A 15948-nucleotide genomic window follows, 5' to 3' on the forward strand; every position below is an offset into this window, starting at 1 on the left:
CGTGCAATATTACAATTGAGAACGAACAAGAACAGGATATCGGGAGGTCGAAATAAAAATACGTTTTTAAGCTTACTTAAAAAAGATAAAACCTTTGCACCCCGCACATAGAAAAAATAATGACGTAACATCTCCCAAAATAGCCAAGGTTTTACCGAAAATTAATGTATTCATGATATTTTCTCTTTAAAAAATATAATTCTTACGTCACTTTTTACCTCATTTCCACCTTGCCATTTATTATCTGTGGTCGCTTTAACCAGAAGTATGACGTCATTAATGAACACCCCCCCCCTCCCCATCACTTCACAAAAGGAAATATTCAAAATACATATCTGATAAATACGACGCCAAGAAAAAAAAAGACATATTTAGGGAGCTTCTACTTTCCTGATACCCCAACAGCTCTAAAGTACAGGGAGAGTGGGGGGGGGGGGGGCTGGAAATCTAACACGAAGAACGGACTGTCAATGACGTCACAGCCCGAAGGGTAAAAACGACAGCTCATTGACTTCCTCACCTAAATTTAAATATAGGATGCTATTTTTAGAACCGGATAGTCCCACAGCGTCGAGTATCGGAAGTGGTTTATACGTTCTTAAGGGGAGATAAAACGATATTGATGATGTCTGTTTGATATCTTGATATCACGGAGGAGACGGGGAAATAATTGAAGTAAGATCAAAATAATGCGAGAGTGACCCCTAAACGTTCTCGTTTATTCGAATATAACTGCAAGGGTTGGGATGACATTCCGTGTTGGGTTATGTAGGTAAGTAGGTAATGGTAGGTAAGTTTATGATTAATTAAACCGCTTTTTAAAAAAAGAAATAGGGGCTAAAAGTTTTTTGAAACTGCTGTGTAATAAGATAGGATATCACATTGTCAAATTCTGAAGGTTTTTTGAAAAACCGGTCGTGGAGTAAAATTCCACTTCCGGTTTGCTAAAATGGCTCAAAAGTTGATATAAACCTACGTAGAGAATTTAATACTTATATGCGAAATTTCGTCCACCTAACTGTAGCGGTACCCAAATTATCGTGTTATCATACACATACACACATACACAGACAAGCTTGCATACACTCGACATTGCAACTTCTAGTATTTTTTTCGAACTGGGAAATGAGAAAAACGTCGAAACTTGTGCACACCTAACTTTCAATTTAAAAAAAAGATAACTACACACTCTCTCTCTCTCTCCCTCCCCCCCCCCCCCATCCCCAACTTAAAATCTTTACTAGTCATCAAACAGACTCGATAGCCAACAGTAAACACATCAGCATTAAGGCATAGGCCTACTCTCTTGTCAAGGCCAAGTTTTAAAACATTCCAACGTGACGTCTAGCTTTTAAAATATGTCAGAACTAACAGAAAACAGACTGCACGTCCATCTTTAATATATTTCAGTAAAGACTTGACGTCTCTCTTTTAAATTTGTCAAGACCCCAGCAAACAGTCTTGACGTCCAACTTTTAAAATATATCAGAACTTCAGAAAACAGACTTGACGTCTAATAAATTTCAGAAAACCGACTTTCTTATAAAATATGTCAGACCCCCCCCCCCCCCAAAAAAAAAAACAATAAATAAATAAAATAAAATAAAGATTTGACGTTCAACTTTTAAAATATATCAAAACTTCAGAAAACAGACTAGAATTCTAACTTTTAAAATATGTAAAGCCTCAGAAAACAGATTTGAGATTCTAAAAATATATTAGAACTTTAGAAAACAGATGACGTCTAGCTTTTAAATATGTGAAGAAAACAAACTTGACGTCTAGCTTTTAAAATATGTCAAGACCCCAGAAAACAGACTTTAAGTCTAGCTTTTAAGCATATCAGAACACCAGAAAACAGACTAGACGTCAAACTTTAATATATTTCAGTAAGGAATTGACGTCTATCTTTTAAATTTGTCAGACCCCCCACCCACCCCCCCCCCCCCCCTCAAAAAAAAAAAAAGAACTGGACGTCCAACTTTTAAAATGTGTCACACCACAGAAAACAGACTTGACGTGTAACATTTAAAATATGTCAGGACACCAGAAAACTTGACGGTTGACAGCGGAAATCTTCACCACGAAAGCTGCCAACGTTGACTTCCGCCCGTCGTCCCTGGGACACAAAGAGTTAACACACGCAGCGACGTTGATTAACCCTTTTAGTTCCGTTGGAGCCACAACGCGTGAGGCACTTTTCGGGCGAGTGCCCTTTACCTAGTGGTTGAAACATCAGGCGGGTTAAGGTTTAGTGGGTCGTGGTTAAACTTAGTTGACGTTTAGATTAGCTTGCGTTTTTTTTTTTTAAATTACGAGTTTTTTTAGGTACTTGTATAAAAGTCGACTGGCGTATCAAGGATCTAATGATTGCTAAGAGATCGCTCTTGCTGATAATAACCCAATAACATTAATCTTAACCAAAGCTGTGATTCGTGCCGAGATTAAAACCATAAGCCTAAACTTAATCACTACTTCGTTAAAAAAAAAAAAAAAAAAAAAAAAAACAACTTTGATACGTTAATGTATTGCAAACTTTCTTCCATCTCGTATAAAGTTATTACAACTCAAGCCGCGCTCATTAGCCAGACAGACTGGAAAACAGGACAGAGGATTTTAAAAATCGAGCATTTCCCTACCCATGGTACCAGCATGTACATGTCATGGTCTACCAGGGTTCCAGTGCACAGCACCAGCTGTTTTGGACATAAGGGGCAGTTCGGTAGGAGCATGGCCTATATTCTCGAGGCAGGGTCTCGAACTTATGACTTTCGTGTTAACAAGTGCGCGGTCTACCACTAAACCACGCCGTTCCCAACCTTCATTTATACAAAAACTGTTTTGTTGTAAATTACTAACTGTCCATCCGTGATCAAGGGTTTCTTTTAACTGAGTAGATTAATCAGTCGGTATGGACTGAAAGAGAGATAGAATAATCATCTATGTTGATAGAAATCCTGAGCGAACCTACTACATGTTGGCGAGTTTCTGTTATAACCTCACCTCTGGCCAGAGATTATACCTACAGACTGTCTTTATCTAGATAATAATAGAATTATTGTTAGAGAATGATTTGCCGTACGACGAATTATTGTGGGAATATGATTTGCCGTACGACGAATTATTGTGTAACTCAGTAAAGGAGACATCCCGTGGATTTTTTATTCGCATTATCCATTGATCCTAGTAATCCACTCGTAATTTAAACGTTTAATATGGCAAGCAAGTCATATATTTTTCTATCATGTTTTAACACTATATACATATATAAAACCGTAAATTATACAACGCAATAAAGCATGTATTTAAAAACAGCGATGCAAATATCAAGCCATCAGTCTATGTACCAATTATACATCAGATTGTACACTATGTACTAGAATACGATGTACAAAATGGTTTCTGTTGAAGACAGACAATCCTTTCATCGGCTGAACTATTTGTGATTAAAGAGCTAAATGAATGAGTTCAACAATAGCTCTATGAGTGCGCCTAGTCGATCCTTACATATTTAAAAGGTTAACTTTTATACTGTTTCACCCGGGATAGACTTAGGGGGTGGGGTTTAATGGACGTTTGTTTACAAATCACTTACAAAATGAATATTTAAAAAAAAAGATAAAAATTATCAATTTTTTTTTAATCAGTGAACAAAGTTCTATTCATTGTATTTTGAAATAAAAAACAAAATAAAAATCTGGGCTGTTATTACTTCGGTGAGTTGTGACGTAGACATCTACAACAAAGCGCGCGCCGACTGCAATACTTCCCCGCGGGGGTTTGTTTTCAACCAATCGGCGGCCGCCACGTGAAGTACCACCACAATTAGAATTAGAGCTCATTAATCTACGCTGATTCAGGTCTCCGTTGGAATAAAATTTACGACGCCGTTTAAGTTTTGAACAAGCAGAAATTTGAAAACGGCTTTAAATAGGCGTTGTTGTTGTTTTAGATAAATGGAAACATTTGCACTGTATGAACTGTGCAGTGATATTTAGAAAATAGGATTAGACGGAAGCTTTGATTTGGACGGGGCGGTTTCAAACTGTTACGTGCAGGCAGGATTTTTTTATTTGTTTGTATTGATATTGATCAGGGTTCATGTCAGTAGAACGTCCCTGAGTCCACCCAGCTGTGATGGTTACCTGACAGATGTTAGGGAAAGTAAAGACGGCTGAGCAAAGTGCTAACCACAAATTCCCTTTTTTTTTCTTTTTTGAGTCACCCAGACATGTAATTTACAGCGTTAGTTTGCCTTTCATGTTCGTTTTAGTATTACTTTTTTTCATGGACTGATACAGATTTACATTAGTAATACTTCTTTCTTACATGTAGCTTACTTTCATTCATTTGATATGGTTTAGTTATACATCGATTTAATACAAAATTTCTAATTACAATTGTTATTTTAAAAAACACCTGAATATGCAAATGTGTAATTAAATAATGATTCAAGGTACTTTTTTTTTTACATCGGCGTGGTGGGCTGAGGGGGTTTGGGCTTCTAAAAAAGAGCAGACACATATGTTAGTAATTGATAATTGCCTTTCCTTTTCTTCAAAAATGAAAGAAAACCAGAAAAGCGCGTTGCAAGAGAGGGCACAATTGTTAAGCAATTAGTGTACGAGAGAACAGAGAACCGAACGCGTAAATTGAAAAAAACGTCGTATGGTTTTCACATCGTCTGGGCTGTTGCCATAGCAACAGAAACAATTGGTAAATAGCCTTTAAAGAATTGTGGTGAGGAGGTTTGGTGATGTGCGTGATCGCAGGGAGGTGAGTGGTGTGTGTGGGGGTGGGGGGGGGGGGAGTGGGGTGGGGTTAATGAAGGAGGATTTTGATAGAGAAGCATGATAGGCAGATTCGATGGAAGACTTTGAAGGAGGTATTCGGAGGAGTATTTTGATGACGGAGGTGTTCGGAGGAGTATTTTGATGAAAAGGGTGATTGTTGACAGGGGTGGGGGGGGGTGTTGATGACGTAGGCGCAGTTTGTCGTCTTTCCTGATGAGGTCTTGTGTTTGCATGTAAGTCGATAAAAGTCTGCCCAGGTATAGCCGTACCGAGAGTTCATGGTTCACCCTGACCAATTAACGCTTACTTAAGAACAGTACAGCCGTTGCTACAGTTTACAACTTGATTTTTTAAAAAATCAGTGTTTTTTTTCAAACATTTTTCTATTTGGAGGGAAAGTGAAACTTATGGGGAGGGGGGTGCGGGCAAAAAATTTCCAGGTGGGTGTGTGTGTGGGGGGGGAGAATGACTGTGGACGTGCTTTGTGGGGGGAGGGGGGGCAGTGAAAACTAAAAGAAACTCAGTTTAAAACAACATCAATGCAAAATTTCAAAATACCTTTTATATTCTGGAGTATTCCATCTTGTACAATACATTTTCCAACAACCTCAATAGTCTTTGAAAAAAAAAATTAATTACTTAATCAAAACAATTTCTACAATTATCATCTTTCAGCATGCAAAAAATCGACATATATTTTTTTTAAAAAGTAATGTAATTAGCAATTAGGGACTCACATCTGCAATTAAGTATCATTATGTGACAGAAAAGTTCTATTAGGAAGAAAAACAGATTCGTCTGCGTCACGTCACAAACTCTACTTGAGGTATACAATGTCAGGTGCAGACAGACCCAGGTATCGTGTCCAGGGAAATAACTCTACGATCAGATTACAGACAACCACGAACTGTTTTTTTTAAAAATGTTTGTTGATAAAACGAAATGATGATTTTACGAGAGTGACACATTTTTTACATAAACAAATATTACCCCCCCCTCCAAAAAAAAATCAAAACCAAGCAAACAAACAAACAAACAAGCCAAAAATAAACACCTGGATACCTGATACTAGGTCAGCTCGTGAAGACGGACGAGAATTTGATTGGTTACCTGACAATGATTGGCATAATGACTTCGGTAAAAATAGATGCACCCTGCTCTGCGATGTCTTGTGTCGTGTCTTTGTCTCACATGCACACATACAAACACTCATGCACCGACAAATATATATATATATATATATATATATATATATATATATATATATATATATATATATATATATATATATATATATATATATATATATGTGTGTATATATATATATATATATATATATGTGTGTATCATATATAAATTATATATATTAAATATATATACTATAGTTATACTGTATATACATAACATATACTGTATGTAGGGCCTACATAATTATATACTGTGTATATATACTGTTTATATATACTATATATAAACTGTATACATATACATATATATACTGTATGTTTTATATATATATATATATATATATATATATATATATATATATATATATATGCTTGCTCCTATTTTCAATATCTGATATTTACATGCCAATAAAAACACTATGCAGCAATTAAGACTTGCAATTTTCTATTCTGTTTGCAGTGGCCATTATTTGTGTCCCGATGACGTCAATCAATTACGTGTACAACGTATGGATTCTGGGCACCACCGTCTGCAAACTGACGTCATACATGCAAGGTTAGCATTTCACTTCCGGTTATTGAGTTTTTAGTTTTGAAGACGTAGTACCTTACGGGTTCCTGTGATTGTATAAAAGTATCACAATGGACAAACAGTTCCTTTGATGTTGAGTGGCTCATACAAACACACGGTGATCCTTTACAGTTGATGCACTGAATGCTGTAGGTGAATAGAGTAGAGCTCACACATTAAAACACTGTGATGTTGTTACCAGCTAGATAAAGCGTGTACGTCTTGTCTAAACTACAGCTCGGATTATTCTGCAGAAACACATGTACTCTACTACACCTGCTCCCTTTTGGGCCCTCTGGTGTGATAGGGTATAATTTTTGTTTTCTTTCAGTCTTTCTTTGACATGGTCTACTGATATAAGCTTTAATATATTGAGCTCAAATCAAAACTTATAATATGAAAATCTGAAGTGTGTTTGATCATTCAACTACCTTAGAAACAAATAAAAATTGTTTTTTTTATTACTCGATTATCTCAGACAGAAAAAGTGGTATTTTATTATTCAATTATCTCAAAGAAAAAGTAGTACTAGATTATTAACTATCTTAGAAAAAAATAAAAGTGATATTTGATAATTCAACTATCCTAAGTAAAACCAAAATGTGGTATTTGATCATTCAACTATTTCAGATAAAAACAAAAAGTGGTAATTGATAACTCATATATCCCTAAAGATTCTCCAAAATATTCCAGGACTAAATAAATCGGGACAAAGTTCTCCAAATGCCAAATTATTTTAATTCTTTTAAAATATAAATTTTACATTACTTCAACATTTCACCATCATAAAATTATTCCAAATTATATCATCCACTTTCCTAATCCATCTTAGAACCGGTTCTTTTTAATTTATATTCCAACATAAACCATATCCATCTTACACCATAATTTAAACAAAACACTATGTATTCTGACGGGATTCCCTCCCATGATATCATTATATATCGACTCCTCCAGATATCCCATATTTCCAACATCCTGCAACTATCCACCTACTTATAAAACTATCCTTAAGGTACCATATCTTTCTAATCCACCAGATTATCCCAACTTTCCTACCCCTCCACTACCCCACCCCACAGGATAGGCCTACTTGTGCAGTTTGTGCATTTGCTGCTTAGCATGAGAGCATGAAAACTGTCTAATTGCCATGAACTTTAATTAAGTAGACCTACTAATTACCGTACATTTAAAGTAATTTAGTAAAGATCCTAATTGCCTTAAACTAAACATAATTAAGAAGACCTAGTAATTACCGTTAATAAAGCATTTAAGAGGACTTAATTATTGTAAACGTAAAGTAATTAAGTGGCCTCCTAATAAGAATAAACGAAATTAATTAAGTGGTCTCCTAATAATAAACCAAAAGTAATCAAAAAGAAAACTTAATTAGTATAAACTTAAAGTAATTAAGTAGACCTCCTAATAATTGTAATTTTAATATAATCAAACAGGCCCCTAATTAACATAAACCAAAAGTAATTAAAAAGACCTATTAATTATTGTAAACTTAAATTAATTAAGTAGACCTTGCAATTTGCGTACACAAAAAAAAAGAATCAAGTAGACCTCTTTAGTACTGTTCGCTAAAGGTAAATAAATTATTTCGAGTTAAGAAAAAAAAAGTAAAAGCAATTTTACAGTAAAACCAAAATTAAATTTTTAAAGTACCTTTTTCTGCTGTACATAGAGTAACTAATTAGTTTCACCCTGCCCCCCCCCCCCCACCCTGCTTAAAATCAAGGGACCGAACTCCAGTAACCGTCCCTCCACCCTGAACATCTGCATTATCTCCCCACCGAATTGGATTATCGCGTTAATCTTCTCAGGCGATGTAGACATTTAAGCCTGCCGTCCACGTGACCACGTGGCATATGTCACGTGTCACGGTGCGGCTGATATCGGCCTACGATCACGGAGCGTGATTGGCCAAGTTCAGCGATCGACTTCGAGTTCGTGTCCTGGTTTAATGGCTTAGTAAACTGTCCAGTCTTTTTTTAAAAATCAGCTATGTTTTTCCATTTTTCCCAACCAAATAATATTCATCTAACAATAGATTAAATCTTATATATTTATGTTACTAATGATGTGTTTACCTCATTCTGAATGCAATGAATAATTCAAGGATTGTGCTCTTCTTTTGTTTATTTAGTGACGCCTGTTGTAATGTAAACATGTTTAGTTATGTTAAGGGTGTGAATGTTTGAGGTACATGTTTTGTTTGAAAACGCGGACAAAAGAAACAAAGTTCCCCTTTCAGACCTAACTATGGTAGATAAAGTAGAGTTGATGTGTTTCTTGACCTCAGCATATGAAGAGATGGTGTGGTCAGCAGTTTTTCTTGATGGACTCCCTTAGACTCATGTCCGGACTGAGATCCGAACTCTAGACTTTCATGTTAGTAGTCATGGGCTCTACCTCTCAACCAAAAAGCCAGACCACATAGGTGGATGAACTCCGGCAGACAAAAGAGATCCGAACTTGAGACTTTCGTGTTAGCAGTCGTACGCTCTAGCTCTCACACCGTCCCACAGATGAAACAAATGCTTAATCTTTGGTAAGATTCCAGCGGTACATGCTTTCACAGTATGGCTCCTGCATACATCAAGCATAAACTTTCTCTCTATTTCTCTCTCTCTCTCACGGACTTGCTCAAACTAAAACTATTACCCAGGCAGATTTGAACACGATTAAGAATCAATCATTTCTCACACCCAAGTTACCAGCTAGACCCGTGGGTTACCACATTACTCTCACCCTAATTACCAGCCGCTAGACCCGTGGGTTTCCGCCAGGCTTTCGCTTCCTCCCCCTCCCCCAGTGTATTACACCACCATATTTGACCACGTCGGGCAGTTCGGTCTGAGAACTACCCACGGTTTACAGCCCGGGTTTCGAACTCTACCGCTAGACCACGCCATTCCAGTCTTGCTAAACCAGACGATACTTTAACACTACAGCAAAAAAAAAAAAAAAAAACACTGTAGTAAAAATTGTTAAATTGGGATCTATTATATTCAGCCTCTCATAGCCTCCACACCTGGTTCTATCCTATGCATCTGGTACAGTTTTAAACTGATTGCCCCATATACAACTAACCCCACACTTAATATATCCGCCCATGCTCTATAACATGTGTTTTACTCCCCGTGGACTTCTATTACTAGATAAAAACACATTTAATACAAAATAAAAACACATTTAACACAAATAACTTCAGTAATTTAAGATCCGCAATAACAAAAAAATAGGACCATTATCTAGATATCGATATCCTAATTACAGCTACATTATCCCCTATAAATCCATATTAAATAAAATAACTCCTTGAAAATAATCACACTAACCTATATACCCCGTGTTCTAAAAATAATCACCATTCATCGGATTAGGAACTCCATTTTGATAACAATAACAACCCCAACTGTAATATTAAATACATTTTTCTAGGTTACAATTAGGGACACTGGGGTGTTATCTGTGGGGTTGGGATGTGTGGGATGGGGGTAATGTCAGACAACAGCTATCGATTTTTGAAGCCCATTCATATCTTTTGTGGCAATCTCGAAACCTGGACAACTGTGGCTCTCTGTATGGACGGGAAGCACGAGAGATTTGAAGAAACAGAAAACAAGAGGAAAACTTTTAAAAAATCCAAGGCGAATGCACGTGCGAAAAAATGCTAGTGCACGTGCGAAAAAAACGCGAGTGTACGTGCAAAAAAACGCGAGTGCACGTGCGAAAAAACGCGAGTGTACGTGCGAAAAAACGCGAGTGTACATGCAAAAAAACGCGAGTGTACGTGCAAAAAAACGCAAGTCCACGTGCAAAAAACGCGAGTGTACGTGCGAAAAAACGAGTGCACGTGCGAAAAAACGTGAGTGTCCGTGATAGTTGAGTAAAGACAATACGCCGGAAATCATGCTATACTTTTAGAACATTTGAAACGTCGTGATTAGTAATTGAATCCTGAGTCTTCCGGTTGCTGCAGTATCTACTCTGTATTGTAGATTCGATGGCGTAACTAGAGGGTGTGTGGGTGAAAGGGAGATGAGGCCCCAGGTGAACATTTTGAAAAGGAAATTAGTATTTGTTCAGTAAATTAGGGGGGAGGCAAAGATCTGATGGTAAGAACATATAGACTTGAGAGATACATAATGTTACTAAATTAACCCTTTATCAAAACTTGAAATGTGATAGTGCTTACTTGTATGTAAAATTGTGACAGAAATTTGAATTACCGAATACAGATATGTTACCTAAGAAACCATTCTTAAAACATTTTCAATAACATTATCGGTGTTTTTCAAATTATCTTGTACTGTCGTGGACGGTGTGGTTGAGAAGTAGAACAAACGACTGCTAACCCGGAAGTCTCGAGTTCGAATCTCAGTAGAACGTCCCTGGAGTTCAACCAGCTCCGGTTGGTTCCTGACTCATGTTAGGGAAAGTATAAGCGGCATAGTGCTGGCCACATTATCTCTTGATGGCGTGGTCATCTCTTTACCCCTTTGACCATCAGACTTTAAATGGTACTTTACTTTTCTTGTTCGTCTTTTGGCAATTTTCGATAATAAAGGAAAATACATTTTTTTAACAATATTTTTTAAAGTGGTGTTACACACGTTTAGCATCTCAATATGCTGAACAGGCCTACACATTTTGATTAGATATTAGACTTTCTGGCTATTCTAAGCAGCATTTTATTGTGACATTAGTTCAAGGGTAAGTCGTCGGTGCACTGATGTTAACTTTGCAGTACAGTTCCTTAGTACGCCGGGGCCACAGAAAGTAGTTCACCCATCTGACAGGCTGTGAATTACCCAGTGAGATGTTGTTCTCCATTACACCACCCACCTCCTCTATTCTAAAAGTAAATTTTCTCGTGAACGTACTTCCGCCGTTGTACTCACTGTCTGATGGTGCCGGTAGCAAACAGCGCTCACAGTGAAAGATTATGTTTCACCCTCGTCCATCTCCCGTCAGCACTTTGTAATTTTGTTCTTCAGGTAGTTACACAAGCTACTACATAAACTTTAGCCACACCCCCCCCCCTTCTTGTCATATTGGCATGTGGTTATTAGTCTATGTACTTTTTTAGATTTTGTTAATCTCGGTTAAACATGGATCCAGTAATAGACAGCTACAACGATGAAGGGTTTATGCCCAGTACAGACTAGAGGTTAAATTACGTTTAATTTAATTATTCAAGACTAATTATTCTCAAAGTAATTTTGATGCTATATTATTGTTATTTAAGTGTAAAAAGTTCCCTTTGAAATTTCTGTGGACCCTATGTGGAGCATAGAAATGCGACACCTCTCCATCGTACTCAGTGTTTCTTCCAGACTTTTTTTCTCCGGGGGGGGGGGGCACTTGAAATTCTCGGGGGGGGGGGGGGGGGGGGGGCGATAGACTTTCTTCGGGGGGCGGACACTATTAAATGTATATAATTTCTATATAAATTCCATTTCGTTCGGGAAGGGGGGGGGGGGCGGCAGAGATGCCTGGAAGAAACTCTGGTCGTACTCTGTTCTGGAGGATTGCTCCAAGTTGGGTCCACGTCATTCCGACTGCTTCAGCTTCACTTACAGCTGACCTTTTTCCAAGTTTGTATTGGCCTACCTACTTTCCTCTTTCCTTTCGGGATTCTAATCTATTGCCTGTCTGTGCTAGCTGAAGGTAAATCATAACCGAGTCCAGAGGCGTAGCGATGGGGGGGGGGGGGCAGGGGGCACATATGTCCCCGGGCGCCGACCTTAGAGGGCGCCAAAATGGGTTGTAAAAACAAATTAAAATGTCATTTTAGCTGCATTTTTGCAGTTTGAGAGGGGGGGGGGGTGCAAATCGAAAGTTTGAGGGGGAGGGGTGCAAATCGAAAGTTTGAGGGGGGTGCAAATTGACAATTTGCTCCCGAGGGGGCGCCAAATTGAAAGTTTGTCCCCGGGCGCCGGGAAGGGTCGCTACGCCTCTGACCGTGCCACACTGAAAAACCTTTACGTGATAATGGATGAAAATAGGTTTCCAGATTTGTTTTGAGCCGGGCTTAGGATAGATTGAAGACATCGGCTATATCCGATGCTAGACCTGACAATTGGTCAGACTGCGATTATTGAAGATTCTTTTAGTTTAGCCGCACCGTATTTAATTTACGTCAGACTGCCAGAAAAGAAATTAATAATATATGACACATTCGTATTAAGATGTTTTGGGTTTTCTTGATGCAGTTGTTGGATTTCTTTGGCTTATTTTGTTGTATTTCCCTGGCATATTTTTCTTGAATTTGTCCAAATTATTTTTGTTAGATTTCTTTGTCATTTTTTGTTTTTGATTAGCCTACCTTATTTTCGTTGAATTTGTCTAACTTATTTTTGTTGAATATCTCTGATTTATTTTTGTTGGATATCTCTGCTATATTTTTGTTGTATTTCACTGGCTATTTAAAAAATCGTTTGTCTAAATTATTTTTGTTGGATTTGTTTGGCTTATGTTTGATTAAACCTCTTGCAGTTTCACATTTTGGGCAACATCCCGGAGATAAAGAATCTGTTTTTTTTCCAAATATTAACTATAAATATGAATAAGTGAAATCTTCAAAAAAAATAATTGTAATTTTCGCTGCAATTGTACAATTTATTTATTGTTTAAAATAAAACCTTAAAAACAATTACAGGAGATGGTTCAAACTAATGACTACGAAAGCTAATCGATTTGTACTAATTAAAAAATACATAGTAAAATAAAGATTCCTCTTTAGACCTAGCGATCCATTGGGCAGATGAAGTGCATGTTTCTTCGCCTCGGCTTAAGAAGCGATAATGTGATCAGCACTATGCCAAGCGGCCTTTAATTCCCTAACTTGAGTTAGGTACCCTTTAGAGCTAGGTGGAGTCAGTGGCTATCTGGTAGCATAGGCTTAGTGGCTACCTGGTGGTTTAGGCTCAAAGGCTATCTGGTAGTAGGACTATATGTTTAGTGGCTATCTTATAACATAGGTTTAGTGGCTATCTTATAACATATGTTTAGTGGCTATCTGGTAGCACGCGATCAGTGGCTATATAGCTTAATTTTGACTATCTTATGAAACAGTTTCTGAAATACGTTGCGGGCAAGTTAAAGAATCTGAAGTCTTATTAAAACCAAATTACCTCTGTTGTCTTTACAGATACAATTTCCGGTAAAATCCGATAAGGAAATTAAAATAGTTTCGCTTTTTTACTTTCTCGTATATACGTAGTATAGAGAAAGTATTGTAATCGTGCAAAAAAAAAAAATCGAGATTTTTACAAATCTCGACGTTTTACACCTCACTGATACGGAAAAACATAATTTTGCAATCTTGTCCGTATGTCTGTGTGTGTGTGTGTCTGTCCGTGTGTGTGTCTGTCCGTGTGTAAACACGATAACTTGAGTACCGTTACAGCTAGGTTGATGAAATTTCATATATAAGTATTTTATCAAAATCGTAGATCCGTATCAACTTTTGAGCGATTTCCGATAACCGGAAGTAATACTTTTCCTACTTTGAATTTTTTAAAAGCCTATAACTTGAGTACTATTTCAGATAGATAAATGAAATTTCACATGTAAGTAAAAGATCTAATTCTCTACCTTCTGTTAAATTTTGAGTAATTTCCGTTGACTGGAAGTAGTAATTTACGCTACTTTCGATTTCTCAAAAAACTAATGTAAATTTTAAAAGTACTAATAATATTGCGCACTATTATGCGCTTTTTTTATTTGCGTTCACTTGGTGTGCAATTAATTTGTCTACGAGATTTTATTCTATTTTTAAAACTTTAAGTATTTAAAATGGATTAAAAATCATGTCTATAGCCCGAGTTTCCATCCCCTGTTATTTTATATAAGAATATTCGAGAAAGTTTAGGGGAGATCACTCCCGGTTTATTTAAAAAAACATCGTTTGTCGCTAGTCCTGATTAATTAACACCTGACAGCCCTAGACATGTCGGATTAAAGTAGCTGGACTATGTTGACTAAGATTAGAGCCTAATCCTTTAGGTCATTGAACTCATCACATAATTTTGTTTCCGCTTTCTGTATCTGTAAATTTCCTTTTCGAACTTGACGGTCCGTTGGGCAAGTGAAACAGAGTTCATTTGGTTCTTGTGAACTCGGCATATGAAAGGATTAGGTAGTCAGCACTAAGCCCAGCCGCTTTTGCTTTTCCTATCGTGAGCTGGGAAGACTGGATTTGAAGCTGGATTCGAACTCGAGACTTTCATTGTAGCTGTCGTATGTTCAACCATTCGACCACGCCGTTCCATTTTGAGTTTTCCTATAGCTAAGTTTTTTTTCTTTTTGTCATTAGCATTCCCTTAATTAAACCTCTATTTAGGGAGGGGGGGGTGTTGTCCAGGTTTATGCCAATACAGTATTTACATAATTTAAATCCAATTAGTCAGTATCCATATTTTCCTACCTAGCCGCGTTCTGTGTAAATTGTTCTTTTTTATAAAGCTGAATGCTTGAAGAAGTCTTCAGAAAAGGCTGTAATTTAACTGTTAATGGGTGTTTTGTGAAGTCTGCACATTAAGTGTTGATTGCGTTTTTTGTTAGACTGCTACACTTACTAATTAAGTCCTTTGATGTTTAATTAAAGCTGGTATTTTATAGTTTATTTTTTATAAGGGTCATCTTTTATAACGGTCATCTTGTATGTAGGTAATGTTTTATATTGTTCATCTTTTATATGTATCATCTTTTGAAGGCTGCCTTACAACATCTTTATCACCATAATCATTATTATCAATATGAAGACTGGGTTTCGTTTGTTGTCAAATTTGTTGTCCCATACTGTTGTAGCTATATCTTTCAAACTTCCCAGGGAAAGTTTTAGAAAATAACACCAGAATTTCTCATTCCTAATCTACTAATATATTAAATTAGTCAGGGAAAGAAAATTAATTTTAAAAAGTTTCCATCACAAAAGGGGAGATAACAATGTTATGTTGTTGTGATCACTCTTTCAGTCTGATGAACTGTGTTCATGGATGTATTCAAATCCGACAACAAAGGGCAGATAAATGTCGTTGAGAGTTATTGGTCGTGTTATAAGGAAACTGTTTTTAACGAAAATCTCGACATACTTGAGAAGAAAATAAAAAGAGTAATTATGGTACTAATTGTTTTTTCTAAATTTAGTATCCGCTTACACTTATATCTTTACAAACACTATTAAATAGAAAATTAAAAAAAAGTTTAAAATACTCTATAATCACCAGCTTTTAAATGCACTATAGGTAACACAATAGCTACAGTTTTGGCAAAGTGCAATAAAAATAGTTTTTTTTTCATAGTGTTAAAAAAAAATAATAAAAAACTTAGTAAAAAAATAAATTGTATATAAATATATATATATATATATATATATATA

At 36.6% G+C, this 15948-nt stretch overlaps 1 protein-coding gene across 1 annotated transcript in view; it reads left to right on the top strand.

Annotated features, from left to right (window-relative positions):
- LOC131952045 (gastrin/cholecystokinin type B receptor-like) overlaps positions 1–15948 on the top strand; it is a 76795-nt gene that overhangs the window by 51541 nt on the left and 9306 nt on the right. The window contains exon 2 of the mRNA XM_059314514.1: positions 6441–6536. Coding sequence (XP_059170497.1) covers positions 6441–6536 — 96 coding nt within the window. The remainder of the gene's footprint in view (positions 1–6440; positions 6537–15948) is intronic.

Source organism: Physella acuta, unplaced genomic scaffold (genome assembly GCF_028476545.2).
Source record: "Physella acuta isolate Inbredline_101_S28 unplaced genomic scaffold, ASM2847654v3 ptg000847l, whole genome shotgun sequence".
Classification (NCBI taxonomy): Eukaryota; Metazoa; Mollusca; class Gastropoda; family Physidae; genus Physella; species Physella acuta.